General features: G+C 42.1%; 1 protein-coding gene across 1 annotated transcript in view; it reads left to right on the top strand.

Moving 5' to 3' along the window:
* The window catches only part of LOC126263364 (dynein axonemal heavy chain 10), a 1,742,213-nt gene that overhangs the window by 849,801 nt on the left and 864,478 nt on the right, over positions 1–27,934 (top strand). Inside the window, exon 30 of the mRNA XM_049960456.1 lies at positions 21,885–22,111. Within this exon, the coding sequence (XP_049816413.1) occupies positions 21,885–22,111 (227 nt within the window). The remainder of the gene's footprint in view (positions 1–21,884; positions 22,112–27,934) is intronic.

Raw genomic sequence — 27,934 nt, 5'->3', positions numbered from 1 at the left:
TTCTAAGATGAATGAGTGTGATCAGGGCAACTGTATTTATCAGTGCTGTGAATTTTCTTTATCAATTTAGAACCGTTTCGACGGCGCGAATGTGTTCAAGTGCGACTTTTTCCCAGTTGCCGTGGTCTCTGACTGCCCATTAGCTGTTCGAGCTGTGGCCAACACGTGTTTGCACAGTAGAAACAGTTTGATAACATTGTCGTACCCTCTTGTCAAACAATTTCCCACCATAACTAAAACTAATAATAAAATATACCGATACAGGTGAAATGAATGTCTAATTTTGGACAAATTGGGTCATGATTGTTGATTTTGGGACAAACAGGTATCCCAAATTACCTTTGAAAAATTCGGGACAGACACACAAAAATCGGGACTGTCCGGGGGGAGGGGGGGGGGGGGGGTCAGATGGTCACCTTAAGGTTAATACATCCACTAGCAAAAGTCCAGTAGATAGATGAGATGACTCATTTAAAATTAGTTAAATTTGGCCATCAGTTGGTCCTAGATAATACATGAACACATACACTATATATTATAAAGTCACCCAGTTTCCTACATTGATCTTTTGGATGGATAAGAATGTGGATGGTATTTGTAGATACCGCTGTCAAATACCTCTTCCCAAGCTACACATTGCTTAAAATTATTGCTTTATACTGTGTACCAATATATGTAATAATCTCCCAGGTTTTTCAACACCTGTTAAATTTGAATGTAACTACATAGATTTCATGTTAAACAATTTACTGCTGTGGTAATATTTACTGTTTTAAGTGGATATAATTTGATATATTCCAACCAATGCTCAGCTGCTACAAAAATATCTGCCACTCTCTCTCTTCCTTCTGGTAAAGATACAGATAAATCTCCTGTTTTCAAATCACTCAGTCCTTTAAGTATTATTGGATACATTATGTAATTTAAACTGCTACTACCTTCATTAATTCTCTGACATGAATCACATGTATGTAAAATTTATTTTACTTTTCTTCTTAATAATATGTCTGAAGTGCTCATATTACATGAGATCAGGATCTGCTGTGAAGATATTCATAGTCTACCCTCCAATGCTTTGAACTTTCTTCTAATTTTCAAAATAAAATCACTACCTGAGCCACAGCTTAATATTATCCATTTTTGATAACATTCCTTGGTAGCAAGATCTAACAGTAGGACTAAAATATTAACCAGATCTTAAACCTTCTTTTATTCTTCATACTAACAATCTTACCTCATTATGATAGTAACTTATTGACATACTAACTCTTAAAATGGCTCCATGTCCTTGAGTTCTGTAATCATTATTCATACTTAACAGAAAATGATAAAGTGCAAATAGAACCACATTTATGGAACCTTTAATCTAATTAGTTTCAAATTTAAATTTCTGTGAAAATAAAACCAATCTCATCAATCTATAATGTAATAATTTTCCATTCAGAATTCTAAAGCTTGATGGTCTGTATTTTAGAATCCCATACTAGAGTCTGAAGTTTTTGTAGATTCCAAACAACAGACTGAAGTTCTGTCTCAGTTGCTGAGTAAACTTATTTATTAATAGTAATAAAGATGGCCCAATCAACAAGCACAATAAAGTAAATTCTTGCCTCCACACAATTGTCCCTGAATGAAATCATTCACACAGCAAAACCTTCAGAAAAACATCCTTAGGAATTGACAGTATTCCAGATTTTATCATAAAGGAATGTACTATAAAAATTGCACCACCCCTTGCAGAGATAATCAACGTGTCTTTCTCAATTGGAATCTTTCCTGAATGTGTTGAAATTGCCAAAGTGATCCCTATTCATAAAAAAGGTGATGAAGCAAATTTGGGAAACTATAGACCAGACAATCTCATTATTGTCAGTTTTTGCCAAACTCATTGAAAGAATCATATATAACAGATTAATGGAATTTCTGGATAAGAACAAAATCCTCACTGATGCCCAACATAGTTTTCAGAAAAATAAATCTACAACCAGTGCCCTGTATAATTTCTTACAAAATGCTCTAGAATCACAAAATGCAGTGAGGTCTTCCTCTGTGAAACAGCTTTGGAAAAAGGTGTTTAGTATTTCAGCTTTACGCGTGTCATCCTCTGTTTCAATGCCATCATCATCCCGGAATGTCTGGATATGCTGTTTCAAGCCACTTACTGATTTAACGTAAGACCAGAACTTCCGAGGATTTTCTGTCAAGTCGGTACATAGAATTTTACTTTCGAATTCACTGAACGCTTCACGCATAGCCCTCCTTATGCTAACTTTGACATCGTTTAGCTTCTGTTTGTCTGAAAGGTTTTGGCTGTGTTTAAACTTGGAGTGAAGCTCTCTTTGCTTTCGCAGTAGTTTCCTAACTTTGTTGTTGAACCACGGTGGGTTTTTCCCATCCCTCACAGTTTTACTCGGCACGTACCTGTCTAAAATGCATTTTACGATTGCCTTGAACTTTTTCCATAAACACTCAACATTGTCAGTGTCGGAACAGAAATTTTCGTTTTGATCTGTTAGATAGTCTGAAATCTGCCTTCTATTACTCTTGCTAAACAGATAAACCTTCCTCCCTTTTGTTATATTCCTATTAACTTCCATATTCAGGGATGCTGCAATGGCCTTATGATCACTGATTCCCTGTTCTGCACATATGGAGTCGAAAAGTTCGGGTCTGTTTGTTATCAGTAGGTCCAAGATGTTATCTCCACGAGTCGGTTCTCTGTTTAATTGCTCGAGGTAATTTTCGGATAGTGCACTCAGTATAATGTCACTCGATGCTCTGTCCCTACCACCCGTCCTAAACATCTGAGTGTCTCAGTCTATATCTGGTAAATTGAAATCTCCACCTAAGACTATAACATGCTGAGAAAATGTATGTGAAATTTATTCCAAATTTTCTCTCAGTTGTTCTGCCACTAATGCTGCTGAGTCGGGAGGTCGGTAAAAGGAGCCAATTATTAACCTAGCTTGGTTGTTGGGTGTAACCTCCACCCACAATAATTCACAGGAACTATCCACTTCTACTTCACTACAGGATAATCTACTACTAACAGCAACGAACACTCCACCACCGGTTGCATGCAATCTATCCTTTCTAAACACCGACTGTAACTTTGTAAAAATTTCGGCAGAATTTATCTCTGGCTTCAGCCAGCTTTCTGTACCTATAACAATTTCAGCTTCGGTGCTTTCTATCAGCGCTTGAAGTTCCGGTACTTTGCCAACGCAGCTTCGACAGTTTACAATTACAATACCGATTGCTGCTTGGTCCCCGCATGTCCTGACTTTGCCCCGCACCCGTTGAGGCTGTTGCCCTTTCTGTACTTGCCCAAGGCCATCTAACCTAAAAAACCGCCCAGCCCATGCCACACAACCCCTGCTACCCGTGTAGCCACTTGCTGCGTGTAGTGGACTCCTGACCTATCCAGCGGAACCCGAAACCCCACCACCCTATGGCGCAAGTCGAGGAATCTGCAGCCCACACGGTCGCAGAACCATCTCAGCCTCTGATTCAGACCCTCCACTCGGCTCTGTACCAAAGGTCCGCAGTCAGTCCTGTCAACGATGCTGCAGATGGTGAGCTCTGCTTTCATCCCGCTAGCGAGACTGGCAGTCTTCACCAAATCAGATAGCCGCCGGAAGCCAGAGAGGATTTCCTCCAATCCATAGCGACACACATCATTGGTCCTGACATGAGCGACCACCTGCAGATGGGTGCACCCTGTACCCTTCATGGCATCTGGAAGGACCCTTTCCACATCTGGAATGACTCCCCCTGGTATGCACACGGAGTGCACATTGGTTTTCTTCCCCTCTCTTGCTGCCATATCCCTAAGGGGCCCCATTACACGCCTGACGTTGCAGCTCCCAACTACCAGTAAGCCCACCCTCTGTGACCGCCCGGATCTTGCAGACTGAGGGGCAACCTCTGGAACAGGACAAGCAGCCATGTCAGGCCGAAGATCAGTATCAGCCTGAGACAGAGCCTGAAACCTGTCCCTTGGTGGACAGAAGAGTGCCATTTAGCCGTCTAGGACAGGCGTGTGGCTCTTCGACGGTTTAAATGCCTCCCTACAGAAGATAATCTCTCAACCTTTCGAATTGCGAGAGCCAAGGCTCACCTTGTCATTAAAGAGAGCAAAAAGCAGTCATGGCATGAGTTCCTGAACTCCATAAATCATTCCATTTGTTCCTCAAAAGCATGGGAAGTCATACGGAGAATTTTCGGTAAATACAACCGTTTACTGATAGCTGCAGTGTTGAACCAGGGGTGCCTCCAAACAACACCTAGAAACATTGCTCAGATGCTGGCCGAGCATTTTGCACAAACTTCTGCCAATGCAAGCCAGGATCCAGCACTTTGTCACTACTGCGTGACTGTCAGGAGGGAAAAGTTGGACTTCAGGTTGAACAGTTCTGAGGTCTACAACTCTCCTTTCTCCATGTGGAAGCTCAAATTGGCCCTGACTGAGACTTCTGACACCCCACTCTGTCACGATCACAACTGGTAGTACATGCTTCAACATCTGCCAGCAGCATCAAAGGAAATCATCCTCAAATGTTTTTGTCTAATATGGCAGACAGGTGTCTTCCCCAACTGGTGGAGGGAGGCAATTCTACTCCCTCTCCTCAAAACAGGAAAGAACTGCACATATCCCAGTAGTTATTGTAGCCTTGAAAGCTGTGTAGGAAAGACCCTGAAATGGATGGTTAACCGTTGTCTGGTCTGGCTTTTAGAGACCAGGCAACTCCATAGCCACTCTGAGTGTGTATTCCGAAAATTTCAGTTCACGGTCGACAAACTGATCCTCTTAGAAGTGGCTATTCAGCAGGCTTTCCTCCATCAGCATCACTGTACTAATATATTCTTTGTCATCACTAAGGTGTATGATACTACTTGGAGACACTGTATTCTCACACAACTGCATTGATGGGGTTTTCATGGCCACCTCACCATTTTCATTCAATCTTTCCTGTCTCAGCAGGTTTTTGGACCTGAGTTGGTCAAACTCTGTCTGATTGATTTGAGCAGGAGTATGGTGTCCCCGGGGTTGTGTTTTAAGTGTTACCCTCTTTGCTATAGCCATCAATAGTATAACATCTACGGTAAGGAGTCCAATACAGCACTCCTTATTTGTGGACGACTTTGCTGTATTCTGTTCCTCCTCCAGTGTTGCAACGGTGAGCCATCAGTTGCAACTTAACAGTGCAGCAGTTAGAGAAGTGGGCTGCAAAGACGGGTGTTCAGTTTTCTACCGAGTAGTGTGTATGTGTGTTCATTTTAATCGTTCTTGTTGTCCTTTTAATTTGCCTGACTTGCACATAGGGGACACTATCCTTCATTTTAGAGACACCGGGCCTCATTTTTTACTCCAAATTGTTGTTGTTGCCACACCTGCAAGACTTGAAAGCCAGAAACCAGAAGGCAGTGAACATCCTCAAGTGCCTCAGCCACAGATCTTGGGGAGTGGACAGGGCTTGTCTCCTCCAGCTTTATCAGGTTTTTGTGTGTTCGCAGCTGGACTATGGGTGCATGGTGTATGGGTCAGCGAGGCCCTCTTATGTGCGGATCCTTGATGCTGTCCACCATGCAGGGATTCGACTGGTCACGGGTGCTTATCGGACCAGTCCCATATCTAGCCTCTGTGCTGAGGCCAGGGAACTGCCACTTACAATCCGGTGGCAGCTCCTCATGGTGCGTCAGGTGTGTAAGTTTTTTGGAGCTCCAACCTCACCCACTCACCATATTGCTGCTCATCCACCTCTGGACCGGCTTTTTTCCCACCGTCACTGAGCCACGATGGTGTTTGGGATTCGTGTTGAACATGTGCTGAAGTCACTTGGTGTGGAGCCTGTATGGCCCAAAATCCAGGTTTTTAACCTTGCCACCCTGGTTACTAGAGAGGCCCAAAGTGATTTTAGATTTGGTGTGGCACAAGAGAGATTGCACTCCTGCTTCCATTTTTAAAGCAACATTTACTGCCATTTTATTTGAGCACCATGACTATATAGCTGTTTTTACAGATGGGTCAAAACAAGGGGATTCTGTTGCTTGCTCTGTTGTTTTTCTGGATTGTGTCCTCAAGGTCTGACTGCCTCAAGCGCTTACTGTCTTTGATGCAGAATTGTCTGTGATCTTGCGGCCATTGGAGCAGAAGAGATGATCTTTGCGTTCTAAATTTCTTGTCTGTTCTGATTCACTAAGTACCCTTAACTCATTGCAATGTTTGTATCCAGCAGATAAAATAGTCCAGACTATCCAGGATGCCCTCCTCCAACCACAACGACTGAGGGAGGAGGTGGCTTTCTGCTGGGTTCCAGGGCATGTCGGCATTGCTGGGAACGAAAGGGCAGATGTTGCGGCCAAGGAGGCATGTCTCGATCTGCAGGCATTTGAGTGTGCCATCCCCCTGCACACACACACACCTCGCTGTTGGGCTCACAAGTCATGCATTGGTGGGAGGATGAGTGGCTGGAAATGACTGACAATAAGCTCTGTTTAATCAAGCCCACAACATGTGTTTGGTGTACTTCATGTCAGCCACGTAACCGGGATGAGGTTCTCCTCACTTGACTTTGGATAGGCCACAGTCCTATGACACATGGCTTCCTGCTCCAGCGAGAGGACCCTCCAATGTGTGGTACTTGTGGCATCCAGGTCACTGTGTGCTACATTTTATTGGATTGAATTTTATTTTCTGACTAGCGGGCTGTGGCTAACTTGCCAGCAGATCTGCCATCTCTTGTAGGAAATACTCAAACAAATGTGGTTAAAGTTTTAAAATTCTGTGACTTGTCCAATGTTTTTACCAAGATTTTGGGGAGAGGGTCTTCATTTGTTCACAGGGTGACTGCCTTGCCCATATTTTATGTAAGTGGTCAGCCAATGACAATTTCCTGTGGCATCCTTGGCGCTCCTTTCTCATTTTCCTTAAGTTTCATTTTCCTATATAGCATTTGTCATCTTTTCCAACTTTCTTTACATGTATGCTTCCATTTTACTAAATTTGTCCACATTTGTTTCTTTTAATGTGTGTCAGTGCGCTTATGACCTCGACGTTGAGCGCCCATAAGCCCCAACACACACACACACACACACACACACACACACACACACACACACACACACACACACCCTCAATGGTTGCTGGAAAAGCCTCTTCTCTATGTTGATTGAGGCCCCCAGGCACACACACACGGGGTGCACATGGTGTTCCCTCCATCCCTTGCTACAATACCCATTATTCACCATACATTTGAACAACCAATGATTAATCGATTCTTACCCTTTTCATGTTTGCCTGCTCTTGACCCAGAACAAAGCAGGTTTCCCAACAGGTGACGTGAATCCCTGTGGTTCAATTCAGTTTTTATGGAAGACAGCACTTTGAGACTGTTGCTTAGGTGGACACACTAAGCCCCCCTGATCCCTGTTTGTCCTGTACAGGATGCCTGGAACTACCACTGACAAGCCACACTCAGTCAAGTGGACAAGTAGTGCCAGACCCCATACTTCCTGCAGAGGAGACTGGCGGTTCAATCCCGCGTCCGGCCATCCTGATTTAGGTTTTCCGTGATTTCCCTCAATCACTGCTGGCAAATGCCAGGATGGTTCCTCTGAAAGGGCACGGCCGACTTCCTTCCCCATCCTTCCCTAATCCGATGAGACCAATGACCACGCTGTCTGGTCTCCTTCCCCAAAAACAACCAACAACAACAACAACAAGAGGAGACTGGATGTGCAGGAGAGGATAGTACTTGTGTCTTTGGGACCTGTTGTACATGACTCTCAGGAGCTCTCCCAACTGACCCATTGCAGCAGCTGCCAATTGTCTGATAGTTGTCAGGATGATTTGCAGCTGCATATTGATGAAAACTAACTCATCCCATGTTCGAGAACAGCACTGACAGTAGGGCTGCATTGTGGCTGGTGCAGTGTTATACAGGTCAGTGAACAAATAACTTTAAACTAAGGCTGCTGCTTAACTTTTTATTTGTAGAGCTAAAAATATTACTGATTTCCTTTAAGAACTGCTTCAGTTAATACACAAAAGAAGATTTCTATTTCGTAAAAGATACCATATTCCTAAAACTTTTTGAAGTTATATTCCCTACAAAAACTTGAAAATAGCCTTAATTTATGATAAATTTAGATAATACACACACCTCTGGGAGAGGAAACTAGATGTAACATGATATGTTAATTATAATATGTCCTGTAGTAATGAAATCACAAAAGCCAATTTACTGCGAAAAAGCTTATGCTCGCAAATATGGTAACTTCCAAAAATTCTCAAAAATATATTTTTGTTCACATTGATAACAACTGAAATTGTGGGTGACCTACTGTTTGACAATATCTGTAGATCACAAGGCTGAATTTCTATGAAATAGGTTCTCCAATAGTAACTTATGCAAAATTTCAAAAATGTTCTTCTGTAAATGCCAAAAACTCAAAAAATAAACATATTTCTCACATAAATGTACAGTGTAATTAGGGAACAATTGTTTTTGAATGAGAATAGACCTGTTGTCATAGATTTCTAAAATGCACCTCATGATAATAGTATGAGTTTATTGCGGCACTCGCAAATGCTTAAAATTTTGTAATATATCATGAGACACATGAGTACTGATGCAATGAATGAAAGGTTATGCAGAAAAGGTGTGAACAGTAAATTATTAGAATCTAGAACTTTTAATCGAGAAACAAGTTTGGTGCAAACTGTTACATAGAAAGGAAATTTCAGAAGCTGGCTTTTATATGTACATAAATGTGTGAATTGAACAGATTTTTTACTTAGTTGATACTGTGACAGTCTGCACTGATGTGTTCAAAATGAACACTGCAGCATCACTTTATGTCAGACAAAATTATGAAAACTATGGAGCAGCAACAAAGCATGTGTTCTGCTTTGAGCAGCTAGCAATCCCATGTACATTGTCTGAGGACTTTTTAATTCTTGTAAGAAGGCTGGCAATGCATGCAGCTATTTTTATGTCACTGTAGGTTCTTTCTCTCATGAGGTTATTGCAGTCACTGTACCATCCTGGAGACCTTCATTGCTCTTTCGTATTATTCTCTGATTGCAAATAAAATAACAGATCTCTACAAGATCTGTGCTTTCCTCTACAATAATTTATTTTTTGGTTTTCTTACATGATTATCATTCATCAGTATGAATAAATAGGGATGCACTTTACTCCTCTGGAGTGCTATGTACCGCAATACTAGATTCTATTGTACAATAAGAAACACACCGCTAATCCATCTGTCACTATATATAATTTAATAAAATGCACTACCACTACTACTACTGTGTTCCTCCTGGTGATGACTGCACACCAAATTCAGCTCACACAACATTAACACTTGCAAAATAAGCAGATGCGTAGAAAAACTTTATAAATGTTTGTTGACATTCGTAAGTAGACAATTACTGTTCACTCCTACACAAAAACACACAAGAAATAGACTGCACTACATGCTCTGTACAGATTGTGTACTATTGCTGAGGACTGCTCTCCCTTATTTGATTGGAGCAGTAGCTGTACTAAGTACCCTAACAACTTCTATACTTTGGGCCACTTCTTTTACAGCAGCTGTTCTCTAATTCCGTGTGGTGGCTTGGTTGTAATCACTCCTATGAAGTGGTCTTCATTCCTTCATTAATTACTTCATCTAAATATTTGTATTCTATACCATTCTAGAAAACTTAACAGCCTCTCCATTTTAGATTATGAGGTGTAGAACTTAACGTTTACACTGACACCATTTTCCAAATTGGTGAGGTCATTCCCTTTATTTTCTGACCTGTCAGGTGTGACAGTACAAATGTATCAATTACTTGATTGCAGTGGCCTCTATTACTTCTTCCCACCAAATTGCAAGTATTTTCTGTGACTGGCCCATGCAGTCATTAAACAGTTTCATTCATTTACCTATCCTTATAGTTAATTGTTTTTTCTAATCAGTTCATCCTGTTCTTTAAGTGTACTTTTAACCTCAAAGAGATCTCACTATAGAAAAGTTATTAGTGTACACTGTCAAGTAAACTCTTTATCTTTTGTAGCACTCTGTAACTAATGTTGTCATGAAATATAGAGGACCCCAATAGAATTTTAATAAATTCAATAGCGTCCATAACACCTCATATTCAGCAAATTAACATACACTGATACACTTTCCAAGGTCTACTTATCATCCAGAGGGAACACACCATACTGGTATTGCACATAGTGCAAATAATTTGTAGAGCTATGTACACACATAAATAAGTGTTGCATCACCTCAGTTCTGAGAGTTACAGAACTTGTACAGAAAATTGAAATAGAGATCAACATAAACATAATTTCTGCCCTTTTTATTGCTCATGAAAACCACACATTACATGTTGTACCACCATACAGTGAGACATTCAGAGGTGGTAGCCCAGATTGCTGTACGCACTGGTACCTCTAATACCCAGTAGCATGTCCTCTTACATTCATGCATGCCTGTATTTGTTGTGGCAGATTATCCACAAGTTCATCAAGGCACTGTTGGTCCAGATTGTCCCAGTCCTCAATGGCGATTCGGCATAGATCCCTCAGAGTGGTTAGTGGGTTATGTCGTCCATAAACAGCCCTTTTCAGTCAATCCCATGCATGTTTGATAGGATTCATGTTTGGAGAACATGCTGGCCGCTCTAGTCGAACGATGTCATTAGCCTGGAGGAAGTCGTTCACAATATGTGCATGATGGGGGTGCGAATTGTCATCCATGAGGATGAAAGCCTCGCCAATATTCTGCCAATGTGGTTGCACTATCAGTCAGAGAATGGCATACACGTATCATACAGCCATTATGGCGCCTTCCATGACCACCAGTGGCGTATGTCGGTCCCACATAATGCCACCCCAAAACGACAGGGAACATCCACCTTGCTGCACTCGATGGACACTGTATCTAAGGTATTCACCCTGACCAGGTTGCCTCCAAACATGTTTCCGACAATTGTCTGGTTGAAGGCATATGTGACACTCATCGGTAAAGAGAACATGACGCCAGTCCTGAGTGGTCCATTAGGCATGTTATTGGGTGCATCTGTACCACAGTGCATGGTGTTGTTGTTGCGAAGATGGACCTCATCCTGGATGTCGGGAGTCAAGTTGTGCATCATGCAGCCTATTGCACATGGTTCGAGTCGCAACACATCGTCCTGTGGCTGCACGAAAAGCATTATTCAACATGGTGGTGTTGCTGTCAGGGTTCCTCCGAGCCATAATCCACAGGCAGCGGTCATCCACTGCAGTAGTAGCCCTTAGGCAGCCTGAATGTCATCAACAGTTCCTGTATCTCTGTATCTCCTCCATGTCCAAACAACATCACCTTGGTTCAGACCCCTGGACACTTCCCTTGTTGACAGCCCTTCCTGCCACAAAGTAACAATGTGGATGTGATCAAGCCACAGTATCCACCGTCTAGGCATGGTTGAACTACAGACAACATGAGCTGTGTACCTCCTTTCTGGTGGAATGACTGGAATGGATTGGCTGTTGGACCCCCTCTGTCTAATAGGTGCTGCACATGTGTGGTTGTTTACTCTTTAGGTTGGTGTAGTGACATCTCTAAACAGTCACTGGGACTGTGTCTGTGATACAGTATCCACAGTCAACATCTGCCCTCAGAAGTTCTGGGGACCAGGGTGATGCAAAACTTTTTTTGATGTGTATTTTATGAAGCATTGTTTACTTCTACTGTGATACATTACCCACCATCAATGTCTATTTTCAGGAGTTCTGGTAACCGGGGTGATACAAAACTTTTTTTGATGTGTGTATTTTTATGAAGCGTTGTTTACTTCTACAACACATTGCTCAGTTGCCATACATTCTTGTTGTGGACAATCAGGCATGGTGTATTATAAAAATATCTCTCATAGTCTGAAATATATACTTTATGTATCTTCTCTGCATAAAAATTTGACAATGAACATTTGTTTGTTTTTCTAGTTGTCATCTCTGTTCTTTTGGAGCAGTATTATATGGAGTCTTGAAACTTCCTAGCAGATTAAAACTATGTGCTGGACTATAACTTGAACTCTAGACATTTGGATTTTGCAGGCAAGTGCTTTACTAACAGAGCTGCCCAAGAATGTCTCACAGCACATGCTCACAGCTTTACTTCCATGTCAGAGCACTCCACTCCAGAGTGAAAAATTCATTCTGTAAACATCCCCCAGGCAGTGACAAAGCCATGTCTCTACAATATCATTTCTTCCAGGAGTGCTTGTCTCACAAGTTGTGTGGCAAAACTTTTGGGATGTTTGAAAGGTAGGAGATGTACTGGTTGAAAGTATAGCTGTGAGGATGGATTATGAATCGTGCTTCGTTAGCTCAGTTGGTAGAGCACTTGCCTGTGAAAGGCTAAGGTCTTCAAGTCTCAGCTTTCATTTCAGCTCACACTCCACTGCAAGGAGATAAATTAATTTTGTAAACAGTCCCCACACTTTGACTAAGCCATATCTCCACAGTATCCTTTCTTCCAAGGGTGTTAGCCCTGCAAGCTATGCAGGATAACTTTCGTGAAATTTGGAGGTAGGAGATGAGGTACTGGCAGAAGTAAAGCAGTGAGGATGGATCCTGAGATGTGCTTTGGTAGCTCAGTTGATAGGTCACTTTCCCCTGCTTAGTTGATAGGTCACTTGCCCCTGAAAGACAAAGGTCCCTAGTTCAAGTCTTGATCTGGCACACATTTTTAATATGCTATGAAGTTTCATGTCGGTACACACTCCAGTGCAGAGTCAAAAATTCAGTAAGGTGTCTTACTTTTGAATAATATTGATTCAGATTTATTTGCAGTAGAATCACTTCCACTGTATAACTTCATCTCTTCTGGCTTTCCTATAGCTTGAACCAATAGGTGTGATCTTTTTTCCTTTGCGTCACTTTTTGCACATCCTTCTCTACTTTCTTCTTCACATATTTCTTATTTGATTCCCTTCAAACTATTTGACTTAATGTACTTATATTTTATTCCATTGTTTATAGAAGAAGGTGCCAAGTTCATGGTCACCAAGTGTATGGTTTCAAAGCTTTCGATTAAACTAGTTCCTATTTCAGATCAATTTTCTTGAAAGCCTGTCCTAATATTTTACCAGGGATCAAGAATAAATGTTACTCTCACATCTGCACTTCTACAAAATGCAGAGTATTAATATTCAAATTCACAGCTATCAGACAGTAAAGTAATTCCTCAGAATTGAGGTACTTGATTCTGAGGAAATACGAGAGGCTCCATATATTTATTTAAGTCGTGACATACACTCCTGGAAATGGAAAAAAGAACACATTGACACCGGTGTGTCAGACCCACCATACTTGCTCCGGACACTGCGAGAGGGCTGTACAAGCAATGATCACACGCACGGCACAGCGGACAAACCAGGAACCGCGATGTTGGCCGTCGAATGGCGCTAGCTGCGCAGCATTTGTGCACCGCCGCCGTCAGTGTCAGCCAGTTTGCCATGGCATACGGAGCTCCATCGCAGTCTTTAACACTGGTAGCATGCCGCGACAGCGTGGACGTGAACCGTATGTGCAGTTGACGGACTTTGAGCGAGGGCGTATAGTGGGCATGCGGGAGGCCGGGTGGACGTACCGCCGAACTGCTCAACACGTGGGGCGTGAGGTCTCCACAGTACATCGATGTTGTCACCAGTGGTCGGCGGAAGGTGCACGTGCCCGTCGACCTGGGACCAGACCGCAGCGACGCACGGATGCACGCCAAGACCGTAGGATCCTACGCAGTGCCGTAGGGGACCGCACCGCCACTTCCCAGCAAATTAGGGACACTGTTGCTCCTGGGGTATCGGCGAGGACCATTCGCAACCGTCTCCATGAAGCTGGGCTACGGTCCCGCACACCGTTAGGCCGTCTTCCGCTCACGCCCCAACATCGTGCAGCCCGCCTCCAGTGGTGACGCGACAGGCGTGAATGGAGGGACGAATGGAGACGTGTCGTCTTCAGCGATGAGAGTCGCTTCTGCCTTGGTGCCAATGATGGTCGTATGCGTGTTTGGCGCCGTGCAGGTGAGCGCCACGATCAGGACTGCATACGACTGAGGCACACAGGGCCAACACCCTGCATCATGGTGTGGGGAGCGATCTCCTACACTGGCCGTACACCACTGGTGATCGTCGAGGGGACACTGAATAGTGCACGGTACATCCAAACCGTCATCGAACCCATCGTTCTACCATTCCTAGACCGGCAAGGGAACTTGCTGTTCCAACAGGACAATGCACGTCCGCATGTATCCCGTGCCACCCAACGTGCTCTAGAAGGTGTAAGTCAACTAACCTGGCCAGCAAGATCTCCGGATCTGTCCCCCAATGAGCATGTTTGGGACTGGATGAAGCGTCGTCTCACGCGGTCTGCACGTCCAGCACGAACGCTGGTCCAACTGAGGCGCCAGGTGGAAATGGCATGGCAAGCCGTTCCACAGGACTACATCCAGCATCTCTACGCTCGTCTCCATGGGAGAATAGCAGCCTGCATTGCTGCGAAAGGTGGATATACACTGTACTAGTGCCGACATTGTGCATGCTCTGTTGCCTGTGTCTATGTGCCTGTGGTTCTGTCAGTGTGATCATGTGATGTATCTGACCCCAGGAATGTGTCAATAAAGTTTCCCCTTCCTGGGACAATGAATTCACGGTGTTCTTATTTCAATTTCCAGGAGTGTACATAGATGTGATTCTGCAGATATCACATGAGCAATTGCTACATTATATTAATTTGACAAAGATGAACATGAATATCAATTGTTCTATGAAATTTTGGGTGAACTGCTTGATGTCAGTAACTTGCTGCCACAATAATTTGGCACAGAGTCTTCTGACCATCTTCAGTTGTATATGGGTGAAAGTACAAAAAATGTTTCAAATGGCTTTGAGCACTATGGGACTTAACATCTGAGGTCATCAGTCCCCTAAAACTTAGAACTACTTAAACCTAACTAACCTAAGGACATCACACACACCCATGCCCGAGGCAGGATTCGAACCTGCGACCGCAGCGGTCGCACGATTCCAGACCGAAGTGCCTAGAACTGCTCGGCCACACCGGCCGGCAGTGAAAGTACACTGTGTTCGACTATTTAAGACCCCACCAGCACATGTGTGGTGAACCTATTCATCATTGCACTTACATTGATAGAGTTTATGTGTTTCTGCTGCAAATCTGTGTGCTACTGTGAGCATCCTCCATGGTGAAAGCTTGCCTCACTGATATCAGATTAATAGTCTTTATGTGGTAAAATTGCAGAACAATGTGTGATACACAGAGCATGATGTTTTTCTGTGACAACATTCCATCCATTAAGTAACTGGAAACTGCCACCCCAAATAAAAAGGGCCTCAGATAATTGTATCTCTGTTGATTCGATGATAACAGAGTTCCAAAAATTATGAAGTATGGACCACAATGTTTGTTTCCTTGTATTTCATTAAATGACCAGTAGAAATGCAGTCTCCTGCAAAAGGAGATTTGCTGGCTGGGAGAGATGAGTATGCCACTGGTGTTCTGCCATGTCGTACTGAACAGTGTGCAACATGTTCCCTATGTAAAACTGCTGAACGGCACTGGCTATTCAAGCACTAAGTTTTTATGTGATATGTTCCCTTGCATTATCTAACTGGAAACCTCCATCCCAAGTGGGCCTCAGTCAGTCATGTTTCCACTGATTAAATTTCATAAGAATGTTGATAGCACAAAATTACTCCCTTCTATGACATTCTTTGGTTTCGTATGTAGTCCCTTCTCCAGTGATGGATGCTGGTTGGCAGTCATGGTTCAACAACTTTCTGTCTGCTGTGGATGGTTAACAACCACATGTGACTCACCACTCATGGAAACTGCAAATAAAAGTTTGATAATTATCTGTTACGTACATTGGAAAACCATAAAATCTTAGTAAACGGCTAGTATTGGCACTTTTATAAAATTTTTACCCATATAGAATGGAGAAATTCATATAAAGCCATTTATCATGGTATTCATCTGCATCATTACTTTGCAATCCACACTTAAGTGTTTGGCAGATGGTTCATAAAACCACTTTCAGAGTATTTTGTGGCTATAGTACTTTTGAAAACAAAGGAGCAAAAATGAGCACGCAAATATTTCTGGGAGAGCTATAATTTTTCTTATTTTATCACAATGGTCATTTCTTCCTATGTTGGTGGGAGACAACAAAATGATTTTGCATTCAGAGGAAAAAGTTAGTTATAATTTCATTAAAATACCACACTGCAGTGAAAAATGTCACTGTTAAATGATTTCCAGCCCAGTTCATGTTATATCTGTGACACTCATTCTACTGTTTTGAGATAATAAAAAATGAGCTGCCCATCTTAGAATTTTTTTTATAATCTTCTGTCAGTCCTATCTGTTAAGGTTCCCATACCATGTAGCAACAATCTGGAAAATCACTGGCATGCATAGGCTAAGCAGTCTTGTTAGTAGGTTTATTTCAGTGTTAAAGTGTTCTGCAAAGAAAGCACAGTCTTTTGTTTGCCTTCCCCCAATATTTTCTGTATCATGATTCCAGCTTAAATTGTTTGTAATTGTAATCCCTGGGTATTCAGTTGAAATACCAGCATTTAAGTTTGTGTGATTGACTGTGTAACCTACATTTAATAAAACTGGAGGACTTATCACATGTTATTGTTCAGGGTCAACTGCAACTTTTCATATAATGCTTATTTCTTGTCTAAATCATTTTGTAATTTGTTTTGGCCTTATGATGATTTTACTAGATGCAAAATGATGACATCAGTACCAAACAGTCTAAGGGGGCTGTTTAAACTGTCTCCTAAATCACTTATACAGATTAAGAACAGCAGATGGCCCATAACATTTCCTTGGGGAATGGTAGATATGCCTTCAATTTCACCAGGCGAACTCCTATCAATTAGTATGTACTGTGACAATTTCCTTAGAAGTAGCTTGTGAGGATGCTGTCAAACAGCCTTCTGCAAAATTAGGAATATGGAATCAGTTTGAGAGCCCCTGTTAGAAGTGCTCATTCCTTTGTGAAATAAATAAAAAAAAAATATGTTCCACAACAATGGTATTATCTGAACCTGTAAGGATTATAGACTACTTGCTTTGAGGTATTACATAATGTTGGCAAACAGTATATGCTCCAAAATCCTACTACAAATCAGTGTAAATGATATTGGTCTATAATTCAGCAGATTACTTCTATATCCTTTCTTGTATACTGATGTGACTTTGCAACTTCCCAGTCTTTAGATGTGGATCTTTCATAAGCTTCACTTCCTTGGCAGGTTTGTTGTGGCCCTTCAACTTCTATCTCCATTTGCAAGTGCAATGAAAATTATTTTCAGGTGTGAAAAATTTTGCAAGGTTTTATTGTTCTGTTTTATTCCAGTACCAACTGTCAGTGCCATAACCTTATTCCTTCTAACCCATCTTCATCATCTGTTCTATCCAGTTCTCCTCAGGTCACCAGACCACCTTCTTGAATAGTAACTACCTCAAGTATTGATCCAATCTGACTCAGCACCAAATTCTCTGTCTAGCCTTTAACTTTTTCCATGTCCTTAAACGTGGAACATACTCCCAACAATCTTACCCATATCTCCCGGTTCAGTATTCTTCTACCTACTCAATCTACACAAAATCCTTGTCCACCCTGTAACTTCTTTTCTCATACCAGTAAGTCATAAAGTTGAACATCAAACAAAGTCATTGCATGTTAGTTTAAGTATTGACCATTATTGCTCTACATAATTAACATTGGAAAGGAAAAAATACTAACATGATTTTTTTTTTCCCTATTGCTTCCTGCTCATTGTCCATGGTCTATGATGAGTGCAATAATTGTCTCTTCCTACACTTCTGCAATCCTCCTGGCCTAAACCTCTGCTAACCTGTTTCTCACTGTCTCATCTTGCCTTTTCCCTTCTCTCTTCTGTCCCTGCCAATTCTTGCCTATGTAGACAGTGTACTGCCTTCCCCCTACCACTCTTCCTCACCCCTCCCCATGAAGGCATATTGCCTCCCTCCTCCCTCTCCCTCCCATCTCTCTACCCTTTCTCTCCTCCCATACAGTCTGCCCCTTCGTCTTCACCTCTGTCTCCCCCCCCCCCCCCCTCTTTCTAGCCCTTAAATGCTCTGCCCTCTGTACTCCTTTTGTATTGTTATGCAGCCCTTGATTCATCTGCAGAAAGACTTTCTCCACGCCTTGTGGATCCTTTCCTATCTCCTCCCCACCTCTATCTACCTAGATGAGTGCCCTCATTAACTTACAATCAACATTTCCCTACTCAGCTGCTGCTACAAGCTTTTTGAAAGGCTAATATATAACAGAATAAGTAGCGCTATCTTAGAGAACGTTCCAGTTGATCAGACAGGCTTCAGACCAGGGCGTAGCTGCTGCGACCAGGGATTGTCTCTCACATCCTTCATAGAGTCAGGATACCAAATGAAGCAGAAAACATCTGTGCCATTTGTTGATCTAACTGCCGCCTTCGACACTGTGTGGAGGGAAGGCCTTATCTACAAATTTCTCCGCATCATACCCTGCAGAACAATGGCTCGACTGATTAACAGCATGCTAAGTAATCGGAAGTTCCATGTAATCACTGGAAGCAACATAAGTAAGGAGAGGAAGCTGAACAATGGATTGCCTCAAGGATCAGTTCTCTCACCCTTACTGTTCAACCTATATCTATCTGACCTACCTGACACTTCGTCCAGAAAATACTGCTATGCCGATGACCTGGCTCTAGCCGTCAAACACCAGGAAATGAAGACAACAGAAGAGATTTTAGCCAATGACCTGTCTGCATTAGACAATTACTTCAAAATCTGGAGACTCCAACCCAGTGTGAGTAAAACAGAAGTGTGTTGCTTCCATCTAAATAACGAGTTGGCGAACGTAAAACTGGAGGTAAATTTCAGAGGCAGAATTCTTCGTCACAATTGGAACCCAAAGTATCTTGGTGTCATCCTGGATCGTACACTATGCTTCAAACAACACCTTCTTAACTTATCTCAAAAGCTGAGGACTCGAAACAACATCCTCCATAAGCTATGCGGAACTACCTGGGAATCTTCAGCAACCACCCTGCGAACTTCAGCTCTGGGCTTGGTATACTCAAGTGCTGAGTATTGTGCACCTGTTTGGATGAATAGTCATCATACAAGGCTTGTTGATACCCAGCCGAATACGACAATGTGCATAATATCTGGCACAATCAGATCTACTCCAGTTTATTGGCTTCCACTGTTAACCGGTATAATGCCTCCTGATCTACGCAGATGTACTGCCCTTATGAGAGAATTCCACAAGATCTCCAGGAATTCTAACCTACCCGTGCATAGCGACCTGCCACTTTTAAATCGCAAGAGACTGAAATCACGTCATCCAACTCTGTGCGATGCTGCTGACATGGTTGCTAAGAATTTCAAACCTCTTGAAGAATGGAAAGGTCAGTGGGAAGCAGTGACAGATGTGCACCTGCATAACATCTTCTCAGGTGCTAAACTTCCAAGTGGATTCGACTTACCACGCAAGACGTGGTCTACTCTCAACAGAATCCGTACCAGCCATGGGCGATGCAGGGATGCTCTCTTTAAGTGGAAGAAGCTGCCTGATCCAGCTTGTGACTGCGGGGCTCCATACCAGACTGTTCACCACATTGTCAGTGAATGCAGGATTCGAGCCTATCACGGCGCCAAAGAGGACTTCCTGCTAGCAACTCCAGATGCAGTGCGCTGGATTGAAGGACTGGATATTCAGTTGTAAAGACAAACTTAAGTTTCTTGTGTGTCAATATGTACATATGTATATGTAATTTAATGATATGTCTGTATTAGCCATACGCTAAATAAATAAATAATGAACAGTCAGTCTTGCTGCAATCATGGGTGTCTGTGTGGCTGTGTGTGTGTGAAAGAGAGTGTGTATACTTTTGCTAGAGAAAGAGTAAGAGCTGGAGAGTCGGTGTAAATACTGAGACTGTTGAATGTTTCTATGTAATACACATCTATCAGCTATAGGTGGGTGGTTACCTTTCCATTATTTTATATATTATTCTGTCTAGGAATTTCCATTACTGTTGTAAATCTCATATATCTCTTAAAAAAATATTACAATGTGAACCAACTATAATATTACCATTAGTAATTGAGAAACTATGCACTGAATAATAAAGTTCTGTGGTAATAGTGTTATTAACAAAATGAGATTAAATATAGGGGAAAATGATGTTAATGTTGGTAGTGGAATAAGAATAAGTTGGCTAATCCTGTCTCACACTCATCACTTCTTCTATTTGGTAACTAATGACTTCTATCCAATTATCTATTATATTCCTCTTTGTACACTACTGGCCATTAAAATTGCTGCACCAAGAAGAAATGCAGATGTTAAACTGGTATTCATTGGACAAATATATTATACTAAAACTAACATGTGATTACATTTTCACGCAATTTGGGTGCATAGATCCTGAGAAATTAGTACCCAGAACAACCACCTCTGGCCGTAATAACGGGCTTGATAGGCCTGGGCATTGAGTCAAACAGAGGTTGGATGGCATGCACAGGTACAGCTTCCCATGCAGCTTTGACACAATACCACAGTTCATCAAGAGTAGTGACTGGTGTATTGTGACAAGCCAGTTGCTCAGCCACCATTGACCAGACGTTTTCAATTGGTGAGAGATCTGGTGAATGTGCTGGCCAGGGCAGCAGCCGAACATTTTCTGTATCCAGAAAGGCCCGTACAGGACCTGCAACATACGGTCCTGCATTATCCTGCTGAAATGTAGGGTTTGACAGGGATCAAATGAAGGGTAGAGCCACGGGTCGTAACACATTTGAAATGTAACGTCCACTGTTCAAAGTGCCGTCAATGCGAACAAGAGGTGACTGAGACGCGTAAGCAATGGCACCCCATACCATCACACCAGGTGATACGCCAGTATGGCGATCATGAATACATGCTTCCAATGTGCGTTCACCGCGATGTTGCCAAACATGGATGCGACCATCATGATGCTGTAAACAGAAGCTGGATTCATCCAAAAAAATGGCGTTTTGCCATTCGTGCACCCAGGTTCGTCATTGAGTACACCTTTGCAGGTGCTCCTGTCTGTGATGCAGCATCAAGGGTAACCACAGCCATGGTCTCTGAGCTGATAGTCCATGCTGCTGCAAACGTCGTCGAACTGTTCGTGCAGAAGGTTGTTGTCTTGCAAACGTTCCCATCTGTTGACTCAGGGAATGAGACGTGGCTGCACGATCCATTACAACCATGCGGATAAGATGCCTGTCATCTCGATTGCTAGTGATACGAGGCTGTTGGGATCCAGCACGGTGTTCCGTATTACCCTCCTGAACCCACCGATTCCATATTTTGCTAACAGTCATTGGATCTCGACCAATGCGAGCAGCAATGTCGTGATTCAAAAACTGCAATCGCAGTAGGCTGCAATCCAACCTTTATCAAAGTCAGAAAAGTGATGGTACACATTTCTCCTCCTTACACGAGGCATCAAAAGAACATTTCACCAAGCAATGCCGGTCAACTGCTGTTTGAGTACGAGAAATCGGTTGGAAACCTTCTTCCTGTCAGCACGTTGTAGGTGTCGCCACCGGTGCCAACCTTGTGTGAGTGCTCTGAAAAGCTAATCATTTGCATATCACAGCATCTTCTTCCTGTCGGTTAAATTTCATGTCTGTACCACATCATCTATGTGGTGTAGCAATTTTAATGGCCACTAGTGTATTTTCTGTTAATGAATGTTTTCTGGTCTTTAACATTCTGTGTGATTGTTGTTTGAATCATACATACATATGTTACAGATGTTTGATAATATTGCCAGTCTTAATTTGGAACCAAATCAGAATAATATAATAGTAGCATCTGCAATGATCTCATGTGAGAATGAAATTATGGACTTTCGTGAACCTGTAATGACGTCAGGGCATGTTGAGTTATGGATGACAAGTATGCTAGGAGAAATGCGTCGAACAAACCGGTACATAACCAAAAAAGCTATATATGACTATGGGAAGGTCAGGCGACCAAGGTATGTATGAATAAGTTTTATTTTCTATGGTTTGTTGAGTTTTACATAGACAGAAAAATTAAATCTGCATTGATGTGAACATGTTTACATTAAGATATTAAGTATCAGGACATTTATTGTCAAAATTTGTTGGCCAATAAAACAGAAAGATGCCTTAATTTATATTAAATAATCAGGGTCACTCAGATTTAAACCTGACATTCATGTGATAGAAATGGGAACTGCCAGTTGGTAAGTGGGCCACTAGAGGTAGTTAGATGAAGATATATGAAAGACTTGAGCACTTCTATCAAACAACAATGGTTGTTCCTTTATCTATTTGAAATTTTCATTTTCCTTCATTCACTTCACCTGGTTCTCCTCAGCTTAGTGTGCCACACTCCTGGATATTGCCCTCTACATCACCAGTGGCACCAAAGAAACCCCTGCCCATGTCAGACTCACTATCCATCAACAATACCGGCATTTTTATGGCTGCCATCCCTTCAACCTAAAAATCTTTCCCATAGAGTGTGGCCACCTGAGGATGGCACATTCACAGTGATCAGATATTCCTTTCCCGGTGTGTTGAAGATCTTACTAAGGCCATCAATGACAAGTACTTTGCTCAAACACAATCTGCATACAAATTTTCACATCCTATCCTTACGCACTTCTAATACTTCCACCACTCTCAAGAACCAGCTGCAAAGGACCATCCCCTCACCTCCCATTATCATCCCATACATGGAAAACTTAACCATGTTCTTCACCAAGGCTCTGACTACTTCTCATCAACTCTCAAAATGAGGAACATCGTACCCACAGTCCATCCCTCCACTCGCAAACAAGTATTCTGCCAACCACCTGACACAAAATATATCCTAATCCATTTATGCACCACATCAACTCCCAACCTTTTGCCACATCAATCAAAACATCTAGGGAAGGCCAAGGTGCAAGACATGTCCAATATAACCACCCGCCACATCTGACTCCAGTCCTATCATAGGCATATCCTGGTCTTCCTGTGAAATCAGTCACATCATAAACCATCTCCACTGTAACCTCTGCACAGCATTTCATATTGGCTGTGAACATGATCGCCAAGTAATTTTCAACACGAATGTCTTATCTTGGTCATCATGAACACAATTGAAGTACAATTTGTAAGCCTTTTTACTGACTTTGTGAGTGGATTTCTTTGATTTCATGGTTTTAACTTGTCTCACATGTGCAGAAGTTATTGGAGTGCTGAAAGAGCATAACAAAAGTAAATGCAACAGATTAAGTAATAAACAAATTCCTCAACATAACTTCACTGCATAAACAAAGATGTTTAAAGGATCTCATCTCAGGAGAAACTAATAACACCACTTTCCTGTCCATGTCCAATGTGAAAGCATAAACCATTAGCAGAGCAGTAGATGATGTAAGTTGCATGCAGAATGAATAACAATAGTGAAAACCCTTCCAAAATCATCTCATAGTGCCAGTAATGGCGAGGTTTGTGCCATAGCTGACATGAAAGGATGGGAGATGCATCCGAGGTTTCCTGCCCAGGGATCGAGTGACATGGCCTCATCTGGACTGGCCAACACAAGTGACTCATCTTAACTCAGTGAGCATCATGGAGCTGGTAGCATGTGGTAGACAGAGAGCTGATACTACACAACTGGGACTAGTAAAAGCATGAGAAGCATGGACACTGGGAGTGGCATCATGTCCATTGGTTCCCACTCAGTGGCCCACTTGTTTGCTCACTTACAAGTTAGGTGACAGGGCACTGGTTGTACTGGTAAGTAAGCAGTGCAGGTTTATGGGAAGTGGCACAGAGGTAGTTGCTGGGGTGTCAGGTACTTGCATCAGAGGCTGACTGTGATTGTGGATGGATTTGGTGGCATGTCAGGAATTGTGATTGGCCATGATTCAAACAGCTGAAGTCCACCCATGACCTACGATGACACCTTGGCTTCACTCTGGGTGCTGACCAAATGTGGATGCACAGACACAGGTGCCCTGCATATAGGTGGACCTGTAATTGGGCTGATCATGCTGCATGGGGCACAGAAAATCTGTCAGGGTTCAATGCCTCTGCCTATGCATGATTTTGACTGGTCTTCCCATGTTGACAAGGGTGGACTGGCATGTGGCAAGGAAACTTTCTCCTCAGTTTTCATCATTAGCAAAGACATACGCATTTAAGCTTTGTTTGTCTAGACGATCGGCTCGGGCTGTGCACTGGAGACTGTGTGGAAGGGTGCAGTAGCCATGGGCTCACTGCGATTGTAGAAACAGAAAACCTTGAACTCTGATGACATGAACTGAATGCCATTTTCAGACACATTTGTACATGTCACTTCCTCAACCACAAAAGCTATAGTGATGGTAACATGGTTGTTGACAATATCTATGCCACAAAGGGAAAGTTGGAGAGAGTGCCTACCACCAGCATCCACAGAGTTCCCTGAAATTTACCAGAAAAATCAATGTGTGCTTCCCCTCCGGGCATAGCCACAGAAAGAAACATTGTGCTGGGGCCGCCTGCTCCAAGAAGCAGACACATGAACATCAGTATTGGGCCATTATACATGCCACTGGGCTAATGCAATCATGCACAATATAAAAAGTCAGTATCAAAAAGTTTGTGCTTGTAAGAGGTGAAAATTGCTGCCATTCAAATACACACGAAACATCTTGACACTGTAAAATATTGCTAAAGCTTCATTCTCAAGTTGGAAACAGTATACTTGCACTGCTGTTAATATTTTGAAGGTGTTCAGAGCTACTTGAGAATTTATGTAACAAAAGTGCCACAGTCTCATGCTGGAACACATCCATCAGGAGCATCAACTGCAGACACAATGTATAATGCATCAGGTATTGTTCTGTTTTGGGACAATCCCCAAGGTGTTGGAAAACCTATTTACAGATGACAATCATTTGATACTTTTGTTACACAGCTGATTGACTTGGTTGCACAATTTGTGCTACTTGAGGAATAAACTTTGCATAGTAAATGATCTTGTCAAGAAAAAGTATGATTATATGGGGTGTAAAGTGAAATTTGTGATTGGATTGAGGATTTTTTGGTTGGGAGGATACAGCATGCTATCTTGGACATTGAGTCATCAGATTCTGGTAGTAACTTCAGTTCTGCCTCAGCAAAGTGTGTTGGGAGCCTTGCGTCTATGCTGTATGTTAATGACCTTGCATAAAATATTATTTGTAATTTCAGACTTTTTGTGTATGGTGCTGTTGTCTATAATGAAGTAATGTCTGAAAGAAGCTTCATAAATATTCAGTCAGATCTTGATAAGATTTCAAAGTAGTGCAAATATTTGCAACTTGCTATGATTGTTAGATGTTCAGAAATGTAAAATTATGGACTTAAAAAAGAAAATACATATAGTATCCTAAGATTACAGTATCACTGAGTCACACTTGGAATTGGCCATCTCATACAAATACCTGGTTGTAATACTTTGTAGGGATATGAAATGGAACAATCCCATAGGCTCAGTCATGGGTAAAGCAGATGGTAGACTCTAGTTTATTGGAAGAATACTGTGGAAATGCAGTCAGTCTATAAAGAAGATTGCTTGCAAACCACTCATATGATCCATTTCAGGACATTGCTCAAGTGTGTGGGACCCATACCCAATAGGACTAACAGGGGATACTGAACGTTTACAGAGAAGAGCAGCACAGATAAGCACAGGTTTGTTTGATCCTTGGGAGTATGCCACAGAGATACTGAAGAGACTGAATTGGCAGACTCTTGAAGATAGACATAAACTATTCGAAGAAAGCCTACTTTCAAAATATCAAGAACGGGCTTTTAAACAGTGACTCTAAGAATGTACTACAATACATAGTGATTGTACAGACAAGTTTAGATTAGTTACAGCACACACAGAGGAATTTAGGCAGTCATTTTTCCTGTGCTCCATATGTGAAAGACACAAAAGAAATCCCAGTAACTGGTATGATGGAGTGTACCCTCTGCCATGCACTTCACAGTGGTTTTCAGAGTGTAGATGTAGATGAACAAAAGACATTGGTCATCGGATGCTGACATTTATTATCACACTGACATGGTCATTTGTGTGCATAATACTGTTGCTACTGAGAATTGACGATAGGTATTTAATGCTGAAGATGAGAAAACTGCATCTCAATAAATGAGAAACTGCTCCAGTTGCTGTTGAGAAATTATTGAGTCCACTACCAGCTGAAACCACTAGAGGTCTCAATAAAATACTCATCAGCAACTGGAGTGGTTTCTCATTAACTCAACAAACAGCTGTAGAATCTGCACATCCTCCAAACGGGGAGAAACTAATAAAAACTGCATCTGTCTAATTGACAACTTAATTGTTCTCCAAGAGCTGTTTGAAAAGGGATTCAATGTTCCTGTGGTTTTCTAGGTGCATCATACCTATTACAATGATGTCATCTAACACAATTTGGTGGTCTGCCCCGATAGCTGATTGGGTAATGCGACAGACTGTCATGCCAAGGGGCCTGGGTTCTATTCCTGGCTGGGTCAGAGATTTTCTCCGCTCAGGGACTGGGTGTGTGTTGCCCTAATCATCATCTCATCCCGATCGATATGCAAGTTGCTGAAGTGACGTCAACTCAAAAGACTTGCACCAGGCAACTGGCCTACCCGACGGGAGGCCCTAGCCACACGACGTTTAGTTTCATTTCAACACAATGTGGAATAATTTGAATCAGTCACTCTAAGTATTTTTCAAAGATGATGGGGATGCTAGCAACCCCAGATTGTAAGTATTATACTGGTACAAACTGAACAGCATATTTGTGACCAGCAGTTCTCTTGATTTGCTGTGTGATGAGAGTTGTAGATAAACATCTTTTAAATCTATTTTTGAAAAGAGGTGGTCCCTGTCTAAATTTGTTGACAAATTCTGTGGGCGAGACATAGGGTAGAGGTCAGAACTTGATTGGATGGACTGAGCAGTGGTCATTGTCTTGACATCACCACAAAAATATGAAGTCCCATTTGGTTTGTTTAATTACAACCACATATGTCTCCAATTAAGTGGTTGAGGCTAGTGATATGATGCTTAGTTCCTGCAACTGAACAAACTTGGCCTGAACAGAATCTTGAACAACAAATGATAGTGTGTGATTTCTACAAAAATGTTGTACTGATGATGGTTTCATATTGACAAAAAACGGTAAAATTATTTGCACCACTTATTGATGGTTTTATTGTATGTATTGCAAAGAGACTCTAGATCAGACAGTGGCACTGTTTTGGACATGACATTTACACAACCAACTATTCTGAAAACAAATATCATAAAGGCATACAAGTCAAAAATATTAACAGTATTATGTGGCTTCACTTCTTAGAATGTTATTATGTACTCAATGTTTTTGTGCTTGTATGCTTACCTGTAAGCATCACTAGATGAATTGTTTTTGGTAGTAAGACCTGACCAGTTGCTGAGCTCTTTGCTGTGAGAATGAGCCAAGCTGCCAATACATGTCCTCATTTGTTAATGACCCAGCAGCTCTGGTGTCCAGCTGGAAATGCACTGACTTTCAGGAGATGGTAAGAGCCAATGTCAGTTCCTATGGTGCTCATGGAACTGGCTGGTCAGCTGTGTGCAGCAATATGCTGTACAGGGTTGTGTCTGTAGAGTATGCCAGCAAGCAGTTTGCTGAAACACAGTGACCAGTTACCTGTTTCTGCCACATGTCCAATGGTACATGGTGCAGTGGACTGATATGGCATAATAAACTGCCAGAGCTTGTGAAAAAGAGTAATAAAAAGCAATTCAAATCAAAACTAAAGGATTGTTAACTGAA

This window comes from Schistocerca nitens, chromosome 6 (genome assembly GCF_023898315.1).
Source record: "Schistocerca nitens isolate TAMUIC-IGC-003100 chromosome 6, iqSchNite1.1, whole genome shotgun sequence".
Classification (NCBI taxonomy): Eukaryota; Metazoa; Arthropoda; class Insecta; order Orthoptera; family Acrididae; genus Schistocerca; species Schistocerca nitens.
The sequence above is the reverse complement of the archived record's forward strand: the minus strand, read 5'-3'. Positions and strand labels throughout refer to the sequence as shown.